General features: G+C 36.3%; 2 protein-coding genes across 3 annotated transcripts in view; both read left to right on the top strand.

Annotated features, from left to right (window-relative positions):
* The window catches only part of LOC107558280 (cyclic AMP-responsive element-binding protein 3-like protein 3-A), a 29,854-nt gene extending 27,418 nt beyond the window's left edge, over window positions 1-2,436 (top strand). Inside the window, exon 7 of one of the 2 annotated variants that reach the window (XM_016241913.1) lies at window positions 2,127-2,436. In XM_016241913.1, the coding sequence (XP_016097399.1) occupies window positions 2,127-2,220 (94 nt within the window). In that variant the 3' untranslated portion in view covers window positions 2,221-2,436. The remainder of the gene's footprint in view (window positions 1-2,126) is intronic. The other variant, XM_016241912.1, reaches the window with a different exon arrangement.
* Window positions 2,437-11,705: 9,269 nt separating this feature from the next.
* LOC107558276 (relaxin-3 receptor 1-like) lies at window positions 11,706-13,652 on the top strand. Its single transcript, XM_016241907.1, has one exon. The coding sequence runs from the start codon at window positions 11,961-11,963 to the stop codon at window positions 13,158-13,160; it is 1,200 nt and encodes a 399-aa protein (XP_016097393.1). The 5' UTR covers window positions 11,706-11,960; the 3' UTR covers window positions 13,161-13,652.
* Window positions 13,653-26,694: the final 13,042 nt, after the last annotated feature.

The following is a 26,694-nucleotide window of genomic DNA, read 5'->3' as shown; positions in this document are numbered from 1 at the left end:
GTTGACCAACCCAGTACTGAAACTGCTTAATGAAAAAAAGAAAACTAAAATGTCCTTAAAAATAAAGTAAAAACCCCCCCCCCCCCCTTGCAGTTTTCAGGGATGAGGTCATGTCGCACAATCTTTCTGGCATCTGCCTAATTTTGGGGAACAAAAAATATAGGAAGCTTCTTCTCCTCCCTTTATAAAGCAATTTATTTTGGTATTAGAACTATGCAAGATTATATAGTTAGTTGCATATTATCATTTGCATTTAATATTGCTTTCCCCTGCTGTGTGTGAGATCATCTTTATCACATTTTTATATCATATATATTATCTCATATTAACATTTTAATAACTTTTTATGCATAGAATAAATGAGCTCAAATAATATGCGTTTATGAATATAAAATAAATAAATCTTTCAAGAAACAAACCATGGACAGTTACAATGTGACACACCAGTTGAGATCCACTATTGTCAAATATGTAGGTTTATAACCTGCTGATGTAAACTAGCTTTTTAACTGTGCTATAAACCTGACCCTCATCAAATCACATTCCATTATGAGATTCATTTACGAAACGTCTCTTCTTTCAATCTTTTACTGGTTATTTTATAGTCTATTTAACATGCTATAAAATCAGCTATTAAATTTAAAGGAGAATTTTAGTGAAAACAAAGCCTAAAATAGAGCAATAAACCATGATTTTCTATGCATTAAAGCGGTCATATGATGTGATATCAATTTTTCCTTTCTCTTTGAAGTGTTACAAGCTCTTGGTGCATAACGAAGATCTGTAAAGTTGCAAAGACTAAAGTCTCAAATCCAAAGAGATATTCTTTATAAAAGTTAAGAGTCAACCACGCCTACCTAAAACGGCTCGTTCTAACACGCCCCCACATGTCTACGTCACTATGTGGGAAGATTTGCATAACAATTTACATCATGGCTTATGGCTCTTTTAGTTTTTTAGTTTTTTCTAAGCTACACCAATTTTATTTATTTTTTAAATTAATACAACTTCATAAATCATAAAACCATCTCCCAAACCGTGTTTTTGCCTTACCCCAAATCACTATGATAAGCCTATAATAATTATTCATATTTAACAGTTGTCGGGACATATTTAATGGGAAACTGTACTTTCATCATTCGTCCATGAGTGTTTATGTCATATCCATAAATAAAGGAAAGAAGGTCCAACTACAACTATATGCAGGGGGAGAAGCTTGAAGCCACAACTAAAATTTGAATTGAAAACTGTTTGAAAGAAAAAAAAGGGAAATCGACACTTGTAATAAAACACGAATCAAGATTTGCATTTGCCAACCATCATTTGTTGTATGGACTAGGTTCACAAACTAACGTTTATGTTGGTAACAATGCTAATCTCTATAAGTTAATGCATTGGTTTAGTTGCCTATAAATAGTCTTACAAAGTTATATTATATGTACGCGATCATACGCCTCAAACCATCAGACTCATCCGCGCAGAATAGCAGAGCCACAGCACAACTGACGTAATGACCAAAACAATTGTTCCTCCACATTCAACCGTTGCATAGTGTAGCTTTAAACGTGACCATGATACCTTGCTTCACTAACTAGTAATACATCTGAATTTTACTCCGTATTCAAAATGGAAAATGTGTTCAGTCCCTTTTAAAAAAAAAACTCATCATAATTTTATATAAATCCACATTTAATTAAACAAGAATTTTCTAACAATAAAATAAAGATATTGCATAAGAGAGTTTTTTATTACAATTTATTTATTTATGTTTATATATATATATTTATTTATCAATCAGAATTTATTCAGAATTTCAGTAGAATCTTATTTGAGGATTCTTGCTTGATCCTTTTAGGACTGGCTTCAAATTGAGAGTATTTGAATATATTGATTAGCAGAAGCATCTGTCTTGATGGACTCGACTTCAAAACTTATTTTAACATCCTGACATTTTCAAAACACTCTGCAGCATTGTGAAATCCTTCCACTCCCTGCATATTTGTCCTTAGATGAAGCGATTTCTTTTTAAAGCACAACTCGGCACTTTACTCCAAAGTTCACATCAAATGGAAGTTCCATTACCGCTTCCTCTAACGTGGCAAGCACTCTCTCCATCTATCTGCCAGGTCTCTGATGGAGCAGTTACGCTGGCTGCAGTCTCTGGTGATGAATGGCTCCAGTAAACCGGCTCAGACGGGAACCTGCATCCTGGTAAGATGACAGCGCAGGAGGAGGAGCCTAAGAAAGGGAAAGAAATTAAGGAAGGAAGGAAGAAAGGAAGCTCTATGCTTTGAAGGAATCCGCTCCAGGCATTTTTACAACTGAAGCACAATCAAAGTCAAGCTTCAAACATGAACACTGAACATTTCCAGAAGAGGTAGCAAAAGGAGGAAAGTAAATGGTCGGTGACACATAAGCCAGAGAAGAGAGAGATTTCAGTGGTGTCGTCAGCATTACTTAATTAAGTCACTCTTTTCTTCTTCTTTATTACAACTGATTACATCAGTGATTGATCTCATTGCCACCTTCCATAAAGAGCTTAACAATGTCTTAAAAAAGGTTTAAATGGGTCACTGGAAAATGTGACCAAAATTATTATTTTTATTTATTCATTTTATTTTTTACACATTTTACACAATGACTGGAAATTAACTGCTTTAGAATTTTTTTTTTTTACTTTGAACTATACAAATACATTTAAATTGAATGGAAAAAAAAATCTCTTCAGTTTTATAAAAGAATGATAAATTCAGATTAATACAAAGTAAAACATTTCCAGATAATTTAATAAAACATATGATTATTATTAATATTAATTTTGAAAATATAAATAATATAAATGTAATACATTGTATTATTATATATAATTAATATTTAATTTAAATATAAAGATTTAATTTAAAATAATTATATCTAAAATAATTGTATTTAAAAATAAACTTTATATTTAATTTAAATATAATATATTAATTATATTAAAATTTATATTTAATATAATTTTTGTATATTATTGCATTATATTTATTTTTGTAATATATATATATATATATATATATATGTAAAGAGTTAGTAATTAAATAATATAGTGATTTAATATATAAATGTTTCTTTACAAAATTAAATAAAAATGCTTTATTAAATTAATATTTTATTAAAGGATCTTTTAAGATATTTCTTCCAAATGTTTTGAGCTTTGCTCTTCACGTACTCCTCTGAAAGAAATGCAAACGCACTGAAAGTGAATGAAAAATATACCAGAGGAAACAATAATTATAATTTACTAATGTACACTACTGTTCTTTTTTTTAGAGTTTAGAGTTTTTAAAGAAATAAAAAATTTGATTTAAAGCAAAGATGCATTAAATTGATCAAAAGTGACAGTAGAGGCATTTATAATGTAACAAAAGATTTCTATTTAAATAAATGCAGTTCTTTTAAACTTTCTATTCACCCTGAAATATATAATAATCAGAAATGTTTATTGAGCAGCAAATCAGTATATTAGAATGATTTCTGAAGGATCATGTGACACTGAAGACTGGAGTAATGATGCTGAAAATACAGCTTTGATCACAGGAATAAATTACATTTAAAATATATTTAAATAGAACACAGTTATATTAAATTTTACAAATATTTTTTAATTTTTACTGCAGTTTTGGTCAAACAAATTCAGCCTTGGTGAGAAATAGAGAACAAGATGTTTCAAAAACATTAAAAAAAATCTCACCAAACCCAAACTTCTAAATGGTATACATAATAATTAAGTAAAACATACCTACTGTAGAGTAATATATATATATATATATATATATAATCGTTGATGAGCCCCCTCTGGAGATGTCTTGGGCTCATCAACAAAACATCAATGAAAGAGGGAGCCCACCTGATGATCACAATGATGTAACAACTTTCCAATATTTGATTACATACCTGTCTCCCATAATTCCATCCTGTAATAATATCAAAGCACATGCAGATGTCAAGATCAAGAATACTTAATTGGTACGTGTTCGCACATAAAGGATGTTTACATCTCGTTGTTTGGGTTGGGTTGGGTTGTTTTGACCCAGCGGTTGGGTTGTTTTGATTCAAAACAACCCAATAGCTGGGTTTGTCCCTTTTCAACCCAGTGCTGGGTTATATTTAAACCAGCATTTTTTAGAGTGTGTGTATATATATATATATATATATATATATATAGCTGCCTTCATATTTTAGCAAGAGGTTCATCATATTTGGGGGCCCATGTCATGCAAGACATTAAAACCCAGAATTCAAAACTCTGATCTGAAGAACCTATCATTCCATCAAGAACACATTACAGCCAAAAAACAGGTCTTGATAAGATCATTATTCCTAGAACCTAGAAAGTACAATTGAAGAACTTTCACCCGAAAATCTTTACTCACCCTCATGTTGTTCTGACCCTGAAGGCTGAATAAATGATGACACAAAAAAACCTAAAAGAACACAGCCAGTCATTTATAATGGTTCACACTGTTCCTTTTCTTAAAGCTAGAATGTTTTATGTATGATGGAGCTGCTCTTCTGCAAGTGTTTAATACTATGCACATACAAATACAAACTTGACCGATGACACGGCATGTGAATGTTTGACTCTAAAAAGTGCCGGAGCCCGGAGACAGAACACACTGAATATGCAGCAGTGACTCACTGTGCCGAGGCTGAAGTCTGTTTTACTCTTCCCTCTCTCCTGCAGTTCAGTCCAGGTCACTGCGCTCAGTGATGGAGGTCTACAGCATCCAGCCAGGCAACTCAGTCAACAGGGATGTGGACGTGTCCTCGTCCCCTCACAGCAAGCTTCGGCTCAGGCCTGAGTACGCTGACATGGACCCTCTACATCACAACCACAGCTACAGAGACCATGAGCATCACCACGGCGACCCCATCACGGGCCACGCTGCCACACTGAGGTGGATAATGCATCATGAGAAAGACAGGAAGTGATGTAACGGATTGGCAGACATTATACCAGCCGTTTGACCAAGGCATCACAACTGATTCTGGCCACAGACAGGAAGTTACCGTCTGACTGACATGCAAAGCAACCGACCTCTGTTTGTTTAGATTTTACCTTCATTGAATTGTGGGTTTGTCAGGTTTAACAAATTAAATAATAGACCATATTAGACTGGAATGGAAAAATAAATAATGCAAATGATGATGAAGCAGCCTAGAGCATGCAAAAACTTACAAAAAACACAAAATATAATGGAACATGTTGTGGAAAAAGTACATATTTCACAGATGCTTTACTTACGAATAACGTATTTTAAAACTCAGAGTGTCGTACAAAGATTTCATGCAACAAACCAGACAAATCTAGTGACTATTTCATACTCATTGCATTCATTGCATCAACATTTGTAAACCTTTGACTACGGCATAGCAGCTCATTCCGGACAAAAACCGCCCACAGACAGGAAGTTACCGTCTGATTGACACACAGACGTTTGTTTTGCCTTTACTTGGCATGTAGTTGCGGGTTTATCTGAATAGATTATACATCCATAACAGACTGGAATTGAAAAATAATTGCAAATAATGATGCAGCAGCACGCAAAAATTTGTCCAGAAAACACACGCACACACAAATAGTTTAAAACCGTTGCAAAAATATATACTTTAGACACTTAAGTTTACTTGTGAATAACATTAAAAGCAAAACAAAGATTTCATGCTGGCTAACTTTGGCAAATCTAGTGACTATTTCATCCTCAAGCATTCATTGCATCAACATTTGTAAACATTTGACTATGGCATAGCAGCTCATTCCGGCCAAAAATCCACTCACGACAGGAAGTGACCAACCACCCACGGTTTGCTTTGCTTGTATGTGGCATTGAGTTGTGGGTTCATCTTAATAGATTATACTGCAATAATAGACAGGAATGGAAAGATAAATAATGCAAATAATGATGCATATATTACAAATAGTGTAAAATATTGCAGGTTTGTCTGAAGAGATTATACCACAATAACAGACTGAAATGGAAAAATAAATCATTTGCATTATGGTGCAGCAGCCTATGCAAAAAGTTGTACAGAAAACACATAAAATAGTGTAAAATGTTGTGGATTTGTCTGAACACAATATATCACAATAACGGACTTGAGTGGGAAAATAGATAATTCAAATAATGATGCAGCAGCCTATTCAAAAGATATACAGAAAACACTAAAAAGAGTTTAAAATGTGTAAAGAAAATGTACATATTTCACAGATGCTCACAGTAAGTTTAAAAAACTCATACAAAGATTTGTTGCAACTAACCTGGCAAACGTTAGCTATTTCATGACTTTGTTTCCAAGTGGATTAAGTGTTTCAATTGTGTAAAACTAGCCAATCAGATTCAGTTCCACTAGCCTGAGGAAGTGTTTTCTGTTTAATATGCATCAGTGAGTAAGCATGTGCATCCACAAATTTGCACCAAAGTCAAATGTTGACCTGTGTTTTAAACGCTGCTCTTGGGGAAGAGATTAATCGGTGGGAATTGGCCTAACACGGCACATCACATCAAAAGCAGACACTCCTGCCAAGAGGTGTACGGATCGCCGTGCCAAGATCAGCTTCGCTTCGACTGCTTGATCAACTCGGATTGATGCGCAGCGCTCATCTCATTTGTGCAGAATCAAGCAGCCGCACGAGCGCAATGTGCCAACCTATAACTGGGCATTAAATCCAGGCATTCGTTAATGTGAGTTCATAACCAGCAATACTTTACCTTAATATTTATAGTTTTTGTTTGCAATTTTCTTCTGCAGTGAGTGTGGTAGTTTGCACTCTCTCGCTCCACCTCCATGAACCTCCAGGCAGCTGTTGCCTGACCATCAAATATGTGTATAATTGGACCCGTGGAGTATTGCACATCTCGAGACCTCAGCGTTCATCAGCGCATCATGAGTGGTCAAGGGCACGTGCAGCTTTCCATTCGTTAAAAAGCACCTTCTGCTCCAACATGCACCAGAGTCTTAGGTGCAGTTACTGATGTCGGTGTGCTTTAGAGGATAAGGAGGTGTGGCGAGGAATAACAATTACCTGTTTCACTCGCTTTTGCATCAAAACTGCACCACAGGCCACCGCTGGCACACGGTCTGCTGTGTGCGGCTCCAGGAAATACAGCACAACTTTGGACAGAATGAGCAGCTTGGTTTTCTCACTGCACAGCCCTCCTTTGGGTTTTTGTTCTATTTCTTAATGGGTATATTTTTACATTACAAACTGCATGATTGAAGCATTGAGTCTTTAGAATATTACTGATAAATTGGTAAACAAAAAATTAGTATGTGAAACTGTATTTTCCAAGATTATACAATTACAAAAATTACAAAATTATACAACATTATGGTAAAACCTTGAACGAATTCAACTGAATGTATTTATTTCCTATTGCTTTGTATTTTTAGATAATACTCTGACTTGAATGACATGTCCAGTTGTAAATAAATGACCTCAGGTGTCACTTGTGTGGGTGTTGCGTGGGAAGTTTCTTTGAGATTAATTTGAAAAGCTTATGATTGATACATTTAGGGGTGCTGTGTGTACATTAATGAGGGAAAAAAATTAACTTAAATGATTTTAGCAAATGGCTGCAATATAACAAAGAGTGAAAGATTTAAGGGGGTCTGAATACTTTCCGTACCCACTGTATGTATATATATATATATTTTTTTTATATATATATATAGCAAAAGTTTTAGAGGTCTGTTTATTTAGTAAAAAGTTATAATACAAAGGTTTCCATCTTTAGAAGTTATTAATTCATCTTTTCATCGGTAGAAGTATGCAATCTCATTTCATATCAGACACAAATAACCAAACGCACAGTCTCTCCAAATAACAGCTCCTAGTTTAAAATCATGCACAAGTCTTTCAGGAATTTAAAACTCAAATGCAAATATAGGTCTAGTACACTTTCAGCCAAAATACAAGTTCATAATCCAGTGAAAAAGTCCACCCCCGTTGTCCTCTCACAACAAAATCCAAGTCAAAATACTGTTTTTGGACAGTTTTCACATGTAAACGTGTTAGATCTGGGCAAATTTCTCTCCTGATTCAGGCAAGATTACTTTTTTTTTTTTTACTGAAGAAAGCAACATTATGGAGTAGTATTAGTGACAGTTTGAAGTAAAAATAAATTAATTAAAAAGGAAAACTTTTAATGATGGATTTGTTTTTTACAAACGCCCATCATTTCACTTCACAAAAGTGTGTGGATTACTTGTGGATTATTGTGATGTTTTTATCAGCTGTTTGGACTCTCATTCTGACGGCACCCATTCACTGCAGAGCATCCATTGGTGAGCAAGTGATGCAATGCTATGAAAAAACAAACTAATCTAAATCTTGGAGGTTTTGGCTCATTTGTGCGCCACATGTTTCTCCTTCAACATTTTATAATAATACAATAATATATATTATAAATTATAAGTTTTCATATTTTGGAATTATAAAAATGCCCACTGATTAATAACTTTTAAAAGTATTAATTATCCAGTTCCAATTTGATACTTAGAGGATTCTTGTTTGATCCCATTAGGATCCTTTTGAAAGTGATAATTTATTAGGATCCTGTTCACATTCCTCAATATATTTTGACTAGTTGTCTACGCACATCAGTAGTGTTTATCTGGACCAAATGTTCGAGAAGATAATCCTCGACTAAATATCTCAGAATCTGTACAGTGGAAGCCAGTTGTCCTGGAATGAACTCAATTAACACATCACTCGTCTTGAGGAAAAGTCGACTGACCCTCTAACTCTACTATGATCAATCACTGTCTCTCAGAGCCCAGGGCGAGTAGCGTGTTCTGGATTATAGACCCTTCCTCAAAGAGCCGAGTTGAGCAGGAGAACAGAAAGAACAGCTGAATGTGTGCGAGAATCAGTGCCTGCTCTGATCTCTCTCTTTAACGCCCTGTGAAGTCTAAATACTGACCCATTTTTACATGCAAATGCTGATGGCCAGCAAAAAAAAAACTTCTCAGAGGAATAGAATGTTTTAAAGTTCAAGTTAGCTAAAGATGGAAATCATACGTATTAGTTTGCTTTTATTACAGTTAAGATTTAAAACTTTTTCTTCTGCTTCACTAACAGAAATATTTCAGGCACTTTTTAATTTGCATTCTTTTCTCTAATAAACTTGTTGTCTTAAGAATATTATCTTAAAAGATAATCAATTTATCTTCACAGCAATTAATCAATTTATCTTCACAGCAATTAAAAATAAGCCCATTCATGACAGCATCATTGTTTTGGTGGGGGAAACTGTGATATCACAATTGTATAAAAATATCTAAATTAACAACGTAAATAGAGTGTCATATTGGTGGAGAGGAGACAGAGTGATGAAGCCAATCAGTAGATATGGGGATTGTTAGGAGGCCATGATGATCAGAGGCCAATGGGCAAATTCAGCCAGGATGCCAAGGTCACACCTCTACTCTTTTCGAAAGACATCCTGGGATTTTTAATGACCACAGAGTGTCAGTACCTTGGTTTAACGTCTCATCCGAAGGACGGTGCTTGTTGACAGTATAGTGTCCCCGTCACTATACTGGGGTGTTAGGACCCACACAGACCACAGGGTGAGCATCCCCTGCTGGCCTCACTAGCACCTCTTCCAGCAGCAACCTAGTTTTCCCAGGAGGTCTCCATGCATCCAAGTACTGACCAGGCTCAGCCCTGCTTAGCTTCAGTGGACAACCAGTCTTGGGCTACAGGGTGATATGGCTGCGGGCTCGTAAGTCCACATAAGCAAGAAAGAAGAGCAATCTTAAAGGGGTCATATGATGCGATTTCAAGTTTTCCTTTCTCTTTGGAGTGTTACAAGCTGATTGTGCATAGATAAGATCCCTGAAGTTGCAAAGACTAAAGTCTCAAAACCAAAGAGATATTCTTTATCAAAGTTAAGACTCTGCCACGCCCCCCTAAAACGGCTCGTTCTAACACGCCCCCACATATCTACCTCACTATGTGGAAATATTAGCAAATGTGCACACAAAGAAAGAAGGCGTGGTTTCAGTAACCGCAGTTAGTGTTGAAGCAGCATGTCAGGGAGACGCTGTGTGTTTCTAGGCGAAAGCAAAAGCACTTTATTTGGCCTTCCGAAAGTAGATTTATTTAGGAATCTTTAAGATTACTTACAACAGAACAGCAATGCATTTTATGGACGACCGTTTTGTGAACCTAGGAGAGGAGGTAATTCTGACTTTGCTATGACAATCTGGCGCTTCTGAATCAGCTACTGTTTTGTTATTAGTTTAAGTATTTGCTATTGACTGTTCAAATGCGGAGTTTTGCGCATTGTGTGTGTGTGTGTGTGTGTGTGTGTGTGTGCGCGCGCGCGCGCGTGAGAGAGAGAGAGAAACAGATCACAGTGGTGTCAGCAGTCTTGTGTACTGCACACATACTAGCTTCATTACTGTGTCTGTCACGTGACTCTGTTCCCCTTTCGGGCTTGAACTGATGGTAAAACTAATGACATTATTTACTGTCTTTACATTTATTTTGAAAGATGAAGCTCGCGATTATGGTAAGGGGCGTTACATTTCCGACGAGTGCTTGCTGTGTTCGCCCAATCACAATGCACTGGGTCAGCTGGCCAATCAGAGCAGGCTGCGCTTGTCGGAAGGAGGGACTTTGTAGAAAACGAAGCATTTGAGAGAGGCGGGGCATAGAGGACCTACAATAATGTACAGTATTTGAAAAATAATGTGTGTTTTGAACATTAAAGCATGTCAGCATATTCTGTTACACCAAATACACAAAATAATGATCTTTAAAAAAGCATCATATGACCCCTTTAATATGTAAGACAGCATTTAAAGAAACAACATACTTTCATCGTTCCTGTTTACGATATATCCGTAAATAAAATGCAGAGCATTTGCTATGCATTGAGGAGATTCGCAAAACAACTTTTATGTTGGTAACAATGCCAGTTCCTAATCCAGTTAAAATTTTGGTCTATTTGACTATAAATAGCTTTGACAATTATTGTTTCCAGGGTTATCTGACATTAATAGCAACCATATGGTGTTACCAAACTTTTGTAACGTAATTTTAAAACAATTGATTTCAACAAGTCAAAGCAAAAAAGGTATATCAACTGCTTACCTGCTCATAAGGCATATTTTCCAGATATCCGTCTTTCTCTGGAGAGTTTTGATGTCGTTAATGACATCCATACTGAATGCGATCATCCACCTCGAGCCATTAGATTCATCCTCGCAGAATAGCGGAGACGAAGCACAACTCACGTAATGACCAAAACAATGTTCCTCCGCAGGTTAGTTGTAATTGCTTCAACCGCTAGAGGGACAAAAGTAATATAACAGTGTAGCATTAAAGAAACAATATAATTATAATAATAATTATAATCAGTATGTGATAATTTAATGACAATCACATGCATGAGAGAATAATTTTTTTCTCTGCATATATATATATATATATAAATTATTATTATTTTTTTTAAATAAAACCAGTTCATAGAGGTGTTGTTTATAAATACACTACACATTTATAGAGTAGGCCTATGTATTTGTGGAATTTCAGTTTTGTGGAATGTAGCCTAGGCTACATTTATACATTTAGCAGGTGTTTTTATCCAAATGTCTATTAGCTTTTTCCAGGTTAAGTAAAAATAAGCTACATTTAAGATATTTTTTCAATGGCAAGTGAAAACTTCACCATGTGACAGCAGTAGTCTCTCCTATATAAAGCCCGGTGATGCTCCACGAGCTCATTCAGGTGCGGAGAGTCAGAGGAGAGAGGAGTGGCACAGATTCACGCAGCAACCGTATTTGAATCTGGGAATAAATAGTTTACGCGCATAAGGATCGCATGCTGCACATGTAGGATGACTTTTAGGAAAACATTTGTGTAGCACATAGAATCTGATTGAAATTGTATGGGTGCGTAAAGCCGTGCCATGCAGGTGAACAGCAGCGCGTTGGCACCGAGTTTAGCGGCGTGCGGTCCGGCACTGGACGAGGGCGATGCGCTGTCGAACCGGACCGCTCTCCACAACCTGTCGCTCCACTGCTGGCTGCAGCTGCTCTCTAAAGAGTACGCGCCGGAGCTCTACGGCGACAGCTCGAGCGTGGCCATGCGCGTCGTGATTGCGCTCGTCTACCTGATCGTGTGCGCGCTGGGGCTCGTCGGGAACCTGCTGGCGCTTTACCTGCTCCAGTCGAGCCACAGACTCAAGCAGTCGTCCATCAACTGCTTCGTCATGAGTTTAGCCGTGACGGACCTGCAGTTCGTCCTGACTCTTCCGTTCTGGGCAGTGGACACCGTTTTGGATTTCAGATGGCCGTTTGGAAAGGTGATGTGCAAGATTATCAGCTCGGTCACCACCATGAACATGTACGCGAGCGTGTTCTTCTTGACAGCCATGAGCGTTGCGCGCTACTGCTCCCTGTCCTCATCCCTGCGGATGCAAAGTCCCAAAACGGCCTCGGCTGAGGTCAAGTGGGCCAGTTTGGGAATCTGGATCGTGTCCGTGGTGGCCACCATTCCTCACGCGGTTTACTCCACCACGGCGCAGGTGTCCGACGACGAGCTGTGCCTCGTCCGCTTCTCGGATTCCGGTAACTGGGACCCGCAGCTGCTTCTGGGTCTCTATCAAACCCAGAAGGTACTTCTGGGCTTTGTGATTCCGCTGGTCATCATCTGCGTTTGTTACCTCCTCCTGCTGCGCTTCGTTCTGCGGCGGCGCGTCAGTGGAATTCCCGGCTCGGACAGCGAGAGAGGGCGGCACAAGCGCCGTTCCAAAGTCACCAGATCGGTCACCATCGTGGTTCTATCGTTCTTTCTGTGCTGGCTGCCCAACCAAGCACTGACCCTTTGGGGGGTGCTCATCAAATTTGACCTGGTGCCATTCAGTAACGCGTTTTACAACGCGCAGGCCTACGCGTTCCCCATCACTGTGTGCCTGGCGCACACCAACAGCTGCCTGAACCCGGTGCTATACTGTCTGATCCGCCAGGAGTACCGGACCGGCCTCAAGAAACTGCTGTTTAGAGCCACTCCGTCCATCCGGAACCTGGCCAAGCTGGTGTACCGGGGGAAGAAGGTGGCGGAGGCTCCGCCTGGAGTGTCCGTGGTGCAGATGGAGATCGGGATGTGATGTTACCAACGAGGAAAAAAGTCACTGAGACTCGTTTGAACTTTCGAATGCATCTTTGTATACCTCTGCAACGTGGACTTGCAAATATCAGACATTGCTGATATGAAATAGCATTGCATTGATGCGTATAAAACATGAATGATACTAGTCGAATACTGGACACATATTTTTTTCGGGTTTCTCAAGATCTCAAAACCCTCAAGACGTGTTTTTTTCTTGATATAATTTTTTTTCATATAAGTTTAAGGAAATATTTCTTAAACAGCTGAAGGCTTTTTTCCCTTAAAATATTTGTTTGCTTGTTTGTTTAAATGTAGTTAGCCTATTTATTTTTGTTTAATGGGTGAACTGAAGCTGACAGTAAAGTAAAAGCATGTGCAAGTGTCTATATGTTCATTCCTCAATATATAATTCCCATACTTCTGTTTAGATTATTGGAGTATGTTTTACACAATTTCAGTCTTTTAATTGCAAAATGTCACGTTTAATTACCTGGCGTTTCTTTATAATTTGTGAAATTTAGTATTAATGTTTGAGTGAAAATTACACAAATTTTACAGTATACTTAATAGTTTTTGTATTTATTTATTTATTATATGTTTTCCCATACAAGTTTAAGGAAATTCTTACATTTTGTAATTGTGAAACAAAAAATGACTAAACATGACTATTATTTATTTGTTTATTTAGGCCTACTTTTGTTAAATGGGTGAATTGAAGCAGATATTGATGTAAAAGCACCAACAAGTGTTCATTATACATGTTCGTTATTCAGTACATAATTTCATACCTCAGTTTGTACTTTCACAGTTTTTTATGGACCCTTTTCACAGACGGCACATTTCCACAATTGTTATAATCCTAAATCCAATTTAGTACATTTATAATACTATACTCTGTGTCACATCACTGTTTGAGCCAACTATGTTGACATCTTTTGCTGAGAGCACAGAAAATGTGAAAAGGGTTCATTATTGTAAAATGTTGATAATAGTTATCATAAGAAATTAGAAGGTGTGTCCAAACTCCTGACTGCTAATGTGTTGTTATGAGATAATAGTTGATTCTTTTGCATGGAAACATCTGCTGTTCAGACCATCCCAAACATCTCAAACAACCAACCTCTCCATATAGATACGCAGTGTATCTAAAAGCTGAGCTTCAGGACTATAACTCGCTCGATGAGTCTGAGTTTCTTCTCTCGTGCTGGGGGAAAAAGAAAAGAAAAATATTGAATGAACTTTGCGGACCTTCGGAGAAAAAAAAAAGCCATGTGGAGAGAAAGAGTTTACTAAACTGTCCATGAACCCTTTGTATAGTTCAGTCCTTTTATCATCTCTGAACAAATGCTGCTGAGTGCCGTCCAAACACAATCATCAAGAACACTGTCTTTCTGATGGAGCTTCAAAGCAATGTGTCATTTTCAAGTAAGGAGTAAAAAAACCTTTTAGGCGTGTTTCTCTCACATATGAATCTACTTCTGAATCTTTGCTGAATTGTATATGGCTCTGTGTAAATAAAAATGTTTCAAGGCAAATCCTTCATTTTTGTTGATTTTTCCTTTTGGTTCAAATGACAGAGGGAACAAAACTGAGGGAAACTGGAGTTTCCCTCAGCTGTTCCATCACAATATTTAAATTTAAATATACACAATTTTTTATTTTTAAATAAAACATTTAAATAACCATATTTAATTCTGATAATAAGAACTAGACACCAGTCTACACTTACACTGAAAAAATGGTAACATCCAAATGAGCTGTTAAACATTATTTATCATGGGTTAAATCAAGTAAAAATGTCTCTTTAAGCCAGTACCCCCTCACTGCAGAACACAAGATCCAGGGGGCGTGGTTGGATCCACATCTTCGGGGTTGAGATGGGTGGGTTTAGGGATCAGGGGGTGGAGGTTTAGGTATATGTAAGGTGGAAGGAGTTGGATCTGGATCCAACCACGCCCCCTGGATCTTGTGTTCTGCAGTGAGGACCATACATTGGCAATTGCAGGTTGCCACGTTTTGAAGTGTATGCTTTCACTTACTAATTTTAATAATCGGTGACATGCAGTATAATGATGCACAGATGCAACAGCTACTGAGAGAGAAAGCAAGCATTTGATTCATTCAGAAATTATTTTTGCTGCTTTCTTAATTAAAATGAGCAAAAGCAACAGTTCTTGAGCAACTTATGCAATTCACTTAAATTTGTAAAATGGAAGGTTACTTAAACCATTTGCATAAATAAAAAAAGTGTGGAACCTCTGACGACAGCCAAATTTACATTCAGATTTACATTGTGTCTATGAATTTAAAACGGGTGTCATGGCATTGAGCTGACAGTTGATTTATTTCGGGATTCTGTAGTGAATCTTAAATTTGTTTGCCTGTTACCTGGATTTCAGGACGAAATTGCAGAACACTGCTGGAAGCTTACCCTACATTTATCATGGACTTCAGAATAAAGCAGCATAGCTAATGCATGGGCTTTGGTTTGATTCCATTTAAACCTAAAAGCAGCAGAGCTAATGTTCAGTGCAAATATCTCTCAGTACCATTATATTCATAATTATGACTGGCCTCTTTGTACATCACTGTATCAGTTTGAATAAAAAAAGCACATATTTAACATGGCCAGATGCATCAAGTTTCTCTATATACATTTCTGTTGTAATGGCCTTATATGTAAAAAAAAGAAAAGAAAAAACAACAACATTTGGAATAATTAAAAAGAAACATTTGTTTGTGATTTAAAAATATATATATAATAATTCATGCTTTCCTTACTTTTCAGTTTCTTTGCAAGTTATATCATCACATAATAAAAGATACAAGTGAACGGTTTCTCAGAAAAACTCGAAATATCATGATGCAAGAAAGTTTTTTTTCCCCAAGCATCCTGACCAAAGTCAAATGTTATTATTCAAGACAAATTTTATTTTAGGAATGAATAACCCATCATACACACAACATATGGTGTAAGACCAGAAAACTATTGTGAAATTGACTAGTTCCAGTATCCCAATTGCATTTGTAATATTTTTACAATTCTAAGCTTTTCAAACTAATTTCCTTAGAAATGGAAGAAAAAACTCAGTGTATTATTATTATTACTATTATTTATAATACATTTTATTTTAGGTATGAATCAGGGTTGTTATAGCTATTAAAACCAAAAACATAAATGCTTAAACCATGTTACGTGAAATAAATAATAATTTGTAATTTTTAAATAATTATATTATTATTATTATAGACATATTGTTTAAAAACTAAAAACAAAATATAAAATAAAATTACAAAAGCACAACACAGCAAAATTACAAAAATGTTAACAAAAATTAAAAACACAAAAATCAAAACTTTAAAATCTTATAATACTAGGTTGCGTAAGATAGGTTTATCTGTTGCGTAAAACCGGAATTATTTTTCATTTTGTAAAGAAATTCATGAATAAGCAGAGTTATCTTTTTTTGTTTAAATGTTTTTATTTATTTTTTTTTTTTTCCACAAGTTTTTGTGGAGTTAGCTTTTACTAGCTTTTGTTTTTTAATATTTGACTATATAGTTTTTATTAATATATGTTTCAGTTTTAGTTAAATTTATACATCTAATTTATACAAGTTCTCTTTTTCAACTAAATGATAAAAAAGAGAAATGTTGCTTTAGCAAATAGCTATAATGAGTGTATTTATTTTTAATATTTCATTTCAGCAAACACATTTTTTATGCTTTTAGTTTTAATTAACTAAAATAACCCTGGTCTTCAAATCTAATTCCACATGTTTAAGAAGCCTTTAGTTCAAAAAGTTTTTTTAAGACGATGATAAATAAAAGAAAGAAAAACAAACTGTTTTACAACTTGCAATAAATTATAAGTACATATATAATTAATTAAAGTAATACCAATTGTTTTCTATTAAAAATCCATCAAGACTTTAAACTGTTGCTTCCGGCTAAACTATGAGTCCATAATCCATAATATCACTTTCTCCAGTGAAAAAGTCATCTTGTATGAATCTGGAGAGAAATATGCACAGACCAAGTGCGATTTACAAAAATGTAGATGGATTTTTGATGAAAAGGACAACAGGGACTTTTTCACTGGAGGAAGTGATATTATGCATTATGGACTCAAGGTTAAAATGCCTCACCGCTGGATTCGTTTCTTACAAACATGCAGCTTTTGTCTTCTCCAGATGTTAACTGATGGACTGGAGTGGTGTGGATTACTTGTGGATTATTGTGATGTTTTTATCAGCTGGTTGGACTCTCATTCTGACGGCACCCATTCACTGCAGAGCATCCATTGATGAGCAAGTGATGGAATGCTAAATTGTAACTTATATATGGGTTACTGTAAAAAATAAATAAATAAAAATCTGAGGAACAGCTGCAATTTTTTTTCTTTTGTGGTAACTGACATCAGGACACAGAACTTCACATGCATTCTTAGTCTTGTGAGAATGATCTCTATTGTTGTGATATCGCTGTGTTTGTCTCTGTAAAACCACTGAGAAACAAATTATTAAAGGATCTCATTAAAGTATAAACAGTGAATGGTGACAGGGCAAAGCTAGAGGCCATGACCAAACTGTTGATTTTCATTCTGTATGTGTGTGTTCAGACAGGTCATACAGAATTGGGAGTCAAGGGCTGAAGAGAGCAAGAGGAAGAAACTAACACAATATAATGTCCTGAAACCATCAAGCCAAAACTTTTCTCTAACAGACTTTCATTCCAGTCACCAGAACTCCAGCCCACTGCGGAGGAGCACTGAGGAGCTTTCATAAAGCATTTTCATAAAGCAACGTTTGCTGTTTGTTCAAATGAACTAAAAGCGTCACATTTTGACACAGCTTAATTTGATTATGTTCAATACACTTAAATTCATCAAATTTAAGTTAAATTAAATTATTTAGTGTTAATACTACATAAATATTTGTTGACGGAACTGAATATTTTGTTGACATAACTTACCGGGCAGTAATGAATTGTTTTTATTAGAATTTTGTTGTTATTGTTGTTGTGATTTTCAGTAAAGAGAAAGACTTGTTGACATACTATTGAAAGTAAGTAAAAAAAAAAATTAAAAAAGGAATTACGGAAAATAAACAAATAAAAATTATATATATATTTTTTTTTATTATATATATATATATATATTTCTATAATTTTCTACTAATTTATGGAAAAATATAGTAAAAAATGTATAGAAAATAAACTGAAAGTAAAATTATAGAAATCAAATAAACTGCCAAAATACTTAATTTTAAATTCAAATTCAATTCCCGCAAATTCCAAAAAGAGTCACATTTCATTACTCTTGTACCTTCATATGAAACATCACATCCACTTCACATCCCACTGGACGCTTTCTGCACTTGTGTTGTGAGTTTCACACAGCTCCTATGATGTCACATGCCTTCAAACGCCCCGCACGCCTCGGCTCTCCTCTCTAAAACTGACACATTAAATACACAAATAACGGCATTTAAAAGCTTATCATAATTGCTTCATGTGCCCCGTCACACAGGTCAGGCCCTGACCTTTCCGCCTGGCCTGGCTGGATGATATTAATCTGATCAGAGCGGTTAGTTTTCAGCCTTCTAATAGCGCTGGACATGGCTCTTGGTTATCACGACATGGCTGTGCTCTTATTTCCCCACAGATGTCAGATCAGATCAACACGCCTCCAGCCACGCATAATACAGAAGTCAAAGAAGAAGCCCGTCTGCTGGAAAAAACAAAGGACAATCTCTTTTCATTTTTCTGACAGTGAAACACCTGTCTTATGAGACTTGCAGGATTCCCTGAACAGGATATATCTAGTATATATCGTGTTTGTTGTTCACTATAATAAAACAGACATTCAACTGATCAAAAGACAACAGAGGAACAGAGACCAGCCTTTTGCATTTGAGTCATTAAACACTGACAATATTTGTTTTCTTTTCAGTCATTTTGAATCATGGGTTAAGAATGTCTGAAATTATTTTCAGATTTCATTCTCTTCTTTTAGTATTTTCTGCTCACAAATGCTGCATTTAGTTGGTCAAATCTACAGTGAAACGTTATTACAATTTAAAATAACTGCTGTCTATTTGAATGTATTTTAAAATGTAAACTATTCCTGCAACTTCCAGCAACATTACTCCAGTCTTCAGTGGCACATGATTCTTGAGAAATCATTCTAATATGCTGATTTGCTGCTCAAGAAACATTCAAATCAATGTTGAAAACAGTTGAGCTGCTTAATATTTTTTTTAGGATTCATTGGTGAATAGAAAGCCTTCACTGTCACTTTTGATCATTGTAATGCATCTTTGCTGGATAAAAATAATTTATTTCAAATAAAAATAATCTTACTGATCCAAAACTTTTGAACAGAAAACCATCCATACCAGTAGAAATATTTACATTCACTACAAATAAAGCATTTTTCTCTGGTTTTCCAGATAAAACAATATAAATGGAGAAGCAAAAATTGTGTAAGAGCTCTTTTTAAAGAATATTTTGGATAATCTTAAGTTTTCATAATGTCATATATTTAATAAGAAAAATATGTGGCACCAAAAAGTATCTGGACACCTCAGTTACACTTAAAACTGAATATTGTTGCTTTAGATTAATGCTGCAAGATTTTTTTCCCCTCAGAACTAACTTCACTTTTCTTCACCATTTTCATGCAACATCTTTAAGGTCAGGGCCAAATCAGACTCAAAAATGAAAAAAAAAAACTCATTCCCATCTGGGTCATGGCACCAATGTAACCCCGCTCTCCCGGGTCCTCACCGCCACACCTCGTTCTTGTTCCGAGTGGATCTCGGACCCGGGTCTCCAGCATGGGAGGCAGACACACTAACAAGGAGGCTAAAGACTACAGCCCCTAGCATCAGTCACTAGTGCATCTCTTGAGATCAGGGGAGTGAGGTTTACCTGCACAGCACCTACCCGTTACACTCACCCCCTAAACCTCACTCCCATCTGGGTCACGGCACCAACGTAACCCCTCTCTCCCAGGTCCTCACTTCCTCACCTCGTTCTTGTTCCAAGTGGGTCTCGAACCCGGGTCTCCGGCATGGGAGGCAGACACACTTTTTTTTTTTACCTGCATAGCACCTACCCGCCGGCCTCCGTTACGCATCTAATATGAAATGTACCCAATATTTGCCTCCAGTGATGATCAATGCACTCAAAACACACTGTGAAGCAAAATATCAGTCTAGTACATCATCATCACCCTTGAGCCTCAAAATGTTTCTTTTAAAAAAAAGTATGTCAGTGAAAGTTATGACAGTCTAAAGGTGGATCTCTTTCGATCTCACTGTATTGCAGGGTTGGCTGTCACTGACTTTAAGAAGTCTGAATCTCACTGACAGCTTTGTTTCTCTCGCAGGAGCTCAAAAGGTTCCAGCCTTGTAACTTGGTTATGTGCATCCGTTCATCCATCAATTTGTCCAGAGCCTCAACCTGCCAATTATATATTTTATTCAAGGATGTCATGTTGCAAACCTGAGCAGAAGAAATGCTATTAAAGTGATATGGTCTGGAGAGTTTGTTGCTGTGTTTCAAAGCTCAGGAGAGCCCAGCTACATGTCGTTTCAGTGTCAGCTTTGTGTTTCAAATGAGACAATAGTTGTCATACAGCAAACGTACAGAGCTATGAAATGAATGTGGAGCAGCCTGGATCATTTGATCTTTGACTTGTATAAGAAAATAAAAGTTTCCACAGAGATCTCTGGTTTTAATTGCGTGCTTAGGCATCCTGGCATAGATCAGAACACGGTTTGACATGCTGGGATACTCAAGAAGAAACAAATGTGAGATTACTAGGGTCATTTTCTCAATATTACAATCTGAGAAGCAGGAGATTTGAATAAAAATCTACATCTGCTCGTTAATAAATTTCACTGATGCCTAGGAGAAACAATTGACATATAAAAGAGATGTTAACATTTGAGGAGAAAGATGGGGGCAAAAAAATAAATAAATACCTGGAACATTGTTTAATAACTAGTTTTTGATGTTAAAAGGACATGAAATGGCAGCATCTGCTCAAAGTCAAGAAAAATTACTCAGTGAGCTGAATGTTGTGTCTCATTATATTAACAAAATAGGAGATTAATGACTCTAAAGTGATAAAATATGACATTGTGCAAAGTCATCACATATAAATTGGATTTCAAATTCAATTGTTGTAATGCATTTGAATGAAGAGGGTATTTTCTAAATCTATTATAACTGGAATACGTGCCTGGTGGCCGTCTGCGGGTCTGTCTTAATTGCTATAGTGTCTTCTGCTCTTCTTTCACAAATACAATTTATTCAGTGTCAGTCTGGAATAATAAGCCTATACCTACAGTAGCCAAAGTTCATTATTTGAATTTCAGCAAACGCACTCCAATAATGGTTGTCACTTTATGATGACATATGCTATATCTCTCTAATGCTATTCTTAAAATGAAGAGAATTTGAGTCATTTAGGTGCCTCTCTCTCTATGGAATTAGAGAGCGAGTAAATTTTGAGCTGAAGGTGAGCACATCACCAGTGTACCGCAGGATCAATGCTCATTTAAATCTAACAAATGAAACTGGACATGTCAGGTGTACAGTGCATTTATCATAATTTACCGGGACAGTCTGTAGATGCTGACAGTGAAGGTCTTGTAGGCTCATCTAGTTAAAATGCTGGATTTTAATAAGATGACCAGCAGTGTCGAGTCTCCTGACAATATGGATGTAAATCAAGGTGCATATAATTGATCTTGGGAGAGCGGCGCAAATATTTATGAGTGACGTCCTCTTCAGAAATCCTTCTGTTTATTTGCATTCTGAACACTGAGAAGGCAATTCTCCAAAGATTCAGTGCGCTAATAAACAAGGTCTCTTAAAAATCTCAAATGTTTCTCCTGAGTAAAAAGTGACAATAAAAGGAGAACACCACAAGCATGCGTCGGAAATGTAATGCCCCTGACCATAATCTCTTCAGCTTTCAAAGTAAATATCAAGACAGTTAATAATGTGGTTAGTTTTACCATCAGTTCAAGCCCGAAAGGGCAACAGAGTCGCGTGACAGACACAGTGATGATGCAGTACACAAGCCGCGGTTAAGACAGCTGACGTGCTATGATTTCTGACAGACAGTTCACTCTCCTGTGATGTGACCCTGTTCCCCTCACACACACACACACACACATACACGACGCGTTACACTGTGCTGTGCATAACTCCGCATTTGAACAGTCAATAGCAAATACTTAAACTAATAACAAAACATACTTACAGTCGCTGATTCAGAAGCGCCAGATTGTCATAGCAAAGTCGGAATTGACCCTTTTTTTTTTTTTTAGAAATACCATTTGTGCACAGCCAGCCTTGTATTCTTCTAGGTTCAAAAAACTATCATCCATAAAATGTGTTGCACAAATTCGAACATCTGGGTTGTGCTGTTCTGTTGTAAATAAATCTTAACCCACGATTCCTCATTGCATCTACTTCCGGAAGGCCAAATAAAGTGCTTTTGCTTTCACACTGAAACGCAGCGTCTCCCTGACATGCTGCTTCAACACTACTGCTGTTCCTGAAACCACGCCTTCTTTCTTTGCGTGCACATTTGGGCGGCATTATAATAATATTTCCACATAGTGACGTAGACACGTGGGGGTGTGTTAGAACGAGGCGTTTTAGGTAGGCGTGGCTGACTCTTAACTTTTATAAAGAATATCTCTTTGGATTTGAAACTTTAGTCTTTGCAACTTTACAGATCTTCTTTATGCACCAAGAGCTTGTAACACTCCAAAGAGAAAGGAAAACTTGAAATCGCATCATATGACCCCTTTAAAAAAATACAGCATTAAAATGTATACAGTATATAAAATGGATACACTGTATTATATATACATACAATATAGTGTCTTATCAACATAAAAAAGTTTTAGTAACCTTTATTAGAAACAACTTCATAAACAGACATTAGCATTAATCATTAAAAATAATTTATTATATTTATAAATATACTTTGAATTTATGAAAACACTGAATAACATAAGTGTGTGTATACATGTACACACACTTTCTTAATGAATAATAATAATTATTAGCGTCCCAAATCCAGGTGTGAAAAACTTGTTGCATCTTTCCCAAAAAGACTCATGGCTGTATTAGATCAAAAGGGTGCTTCTACTAAATACTGAGCAAAGGGTCTGAATACTTAGGACCATGTGATATTTCAGTTTTTCTTTTTAATAAATCTGCAAAAATGTCAACAATTCTGTGTTTTTCTGTCAATATGGTGTGCTGTGTGTACATTAATGAGGAAAAAAAATTAACTGAAATGATTTTAGATTTTTGGCCAAGTCTGGGCCACTCAAGGACATTCACAGAGCTGCCCTGTAGCCACTCCTTTGTTATCTTGGCTGTGTGCTTAGCATCGTTGTCCTGTTGGATGATAAACCGTCGCCCCAGTCTGAGGTCCAGGTTTTCATCAAGGATGTCTCTGTATATTGCTGCATTCATCTTTCCCTCGATCCCGACTAGTCTAACAGTTCCTGATGCTGAAAAACATCCCCACAGCATGATGCTGCCACCACCATGCTTTATTGTGGGGATGGTATTGGGCAGGTGATGAGCGGTGCCTGGTTTCCTCCAGACATGACGCTTGCCAAAAAGAGTTAAATCTTGGTTTCATCAGACCAGAGAATTTGGTTTCTCATGGTCTGAGAGTCCTTCAGGTGCCTTTTGCTGAGGCGTGGCTTCTGTCTGGTCACTCTACCATACAGGCCTGATTGATGGAGTGCTGCAGAGATGGTTGTTCTTCTGGAAGGTTCTCATCTCTCCATAGAGAAACGCTGGAGCTCTGTGAGAGTGACCATCGGGTTCTTGGTCACCTCCCTGACTAATGCCCTTCTCCCCCGATCTTTCAGTTTGGCCGGGCAGCCCCCTCTAGCAATGCTGTCTCAGAGGTCTACAGACAATTCCATGGGTTTCATGGCTTGGTTTGTGTGGGACCTCGTTACAAGCTTATAGAATTGTACAGTAAGAAAGTTATTTCCCTTAACCAGGAAATTAACGTCTTAGAATTGACAAGACAGTTGACCCTGAGTGGTCAGCTAAATATCTACAGTGGATCTAAAATATGAATAGTTAATTATAACTAGTTATGGTTAATTATTCATATTTCCCCATGAGCTGATTCGCTACAATAGACAGGTGTGTGCCTTTCCAAATCATGTCCAATCAACTGAATTTAACACAGGCGGACTCCAATCAAGTTGTAGAAACTTCTCAAGGATGATCAGTGGAAACAGGATGCACCTGAGCTAAATTTTGTTCATTTGTACAGTGTTACTTATGTACATGTGATTTTGTTTTCTTCTTTGTTTATCTTTAATAAATCTGCAAAGATTTCAAACAAACTTCTTTCACATTGTCATTATGGGGTATGTTTGTAGAATTTTGAGGAAAATAATTAATTTAATCCATTTTGGAACAAGGCTGTAATATAAAATGTGGAAAAAGTTGTGAATACTTTCCAGATGCACTGTAAGGATGTCATTGAGGCCGGAGGTGATGGATTGTTTTTTATAAAACGTTCTTGTAATGTGATGTATTAACAAAGCTAGAACACTTTATCTGCAACATTTTGAGGATATTTTGCGGATGTCGTTGAGGTAACAGTTTATACAATATTGTCAATAAAACATTGGCACAATGTTTCAAGATAACAAAGAATGAACATTCTCACAGCCACATTAGGGAAACGTTATAAGAACATCATTGAGGACTGAGGTGGTGTAATGTTTTTTATAAAAAGTTTTGGAATGTTCTTGTGTTTACAAAGCTACACTCTAAAAAAAAAGATGGTTCTTTAAAGGTTCTTTACACGTAGAAACAGCTCTTTTTAGAACCGTATCCTCCTGAAGAACCTTTTATATGCTGAGACGGTTCTTTGCTTTAAAGTTTAGGGTTCTTTTTTCCCGCCTTTTTGTTTTCCAAATCTATAACCGTCAAAGCCGCATCATTACTGGTTTTCTGGAGCTCAAGACTGATTGACATAATTATCCATGATTCAATGATTTTTTTGTACTTTATGCATAAACATCCAGTCATAAATAACATTAAAGTTATCTCATGACCTTATATCTCTTTTTCTTTTAACATTATAAAGGGCTCACATACTGTCCATTTTTTCTAATTATTTTACATAAATAACTGCACACATTATAGCTCTAAACTCAGCTGTGTATTTCAGAAGCTGTCACATCCTACAACCTCATCATCAGCCATGAGAAACATAAAGATGGACATAAAGACATTGTGAAGATATTTCACTTGAACTTGGTCTTCATTAATTCCATATCATGTTCAGTGTCAACTGATATTTATTAAGGTTTTCAGCTAATAGCAGTTGTTTGAGCCCTGTAATTTTTCCTACACTTTGCCATGTCAATAAAATAGTAAATGTACATAATTGACATATGCTGTTTGTTTGTTTATTTATTTATGTAAAACCTAAATAGAAGCCACAATATATTATACAATCAGGTAGATAGATGGATGGAAATATGAATAAACAATATATAAAAATAATATTAATACAAATATTAATAATTAAAAAAGATTTACTGATATTAACTGAAAATAAATTGTAACACCAGCTCCTATAAACTTGTCAAAGCACAGTTCTTTATGGAACCTTATTAAAAAAAGGGTCAGTCGGTGGCCCAAACAACAAACCTGTCTCCAGGTCAGTGGAACTCTCCCTTCCACAATAATTACCCAAGTGGTGCGCGCTCTAATTACCTGGACATTTTTTATGGCTTTTTCAGTTTACGTATTTATTTTTGATCTTTTACGTATTTACATACTCAAAAATCAATCAAAAAGGTGTCAATCTATGATGACACGATTCTTTTTTATCTTTATAACTTTTTCACATGCTTTACCGGGAACATTTTGAGGATGTTGGTAAGAAAACAGATTATACAATGTTCACAATAAAATATTAGCACAATGTTCCACAATAATAGAGGAAGAACATTCTCTCAGCCACATTAAGAAAATGTTATGAGGATATAATTTTGATGTCTAAGATTACAATAAAGTATTTTTCAAGAACATTTTGTCATGTGACGTGTTAACAAAGCTAGAACATCACTAGAATGGCTTCTGCCTCAGTTCAGGCATCAGTTCTGAACTGTTGTCGAACGTGTAAGAGGAGACGAGAAGCGCTGATTGGGCCACGTTTAAATCCACCAATCACTGCGTACTTTTCTCGTGACGTAAGAACATTTGAAATCGACGAACGCGCGAACGGTTGAAAGAACGGTTTGAAGAAATTGGTGTACAATGTTCGTGGTCGGAATCGTCTTATTTGTAGTGATGGGAAGTTCCGATCATTTTACCGACTCGGACCTTTGAGTCTCGTTCAGCAAAATGAACGAATCTTTTTTCGAGTCATTTCGTTCATTTTAACAAAATATAATTAAAATGTTACGTGTTACTTCCCTAATACGTCTACTACTTACGCAAACGTT

This window comes from Sinocyclocheilus grahami, unplaced genomic scaffold, assembly GCF_001515645.1.
Source record: "Sinocyclocheilus grahami isolate Dianchi unplaced genomic scaffold, SAMN03320097.WGS_v1.1 scaffold639.1, whole genome shotgun sequence".
Taxonomy (NCBI): Eukaryota; Metazoa; Chordata; class Actinopteri; order Cypriniformes; family Cyprinidae; genus Sinocyclocheilus; species Sinocyclocheilus grahami.
This window is presented reverse-complemented; position numbering and strand designations above follow the sequence as displayed.

Excerpts from the sequence above, each read along its gene's own strand:
- LOC107558276 (XM_016241907.1), top strand. The coding sequence starts at position 11,961 with ATGCAGGTGAACAGCAGCGCGTTGGCACCGAGTTTAGCGGCGTGCGGT.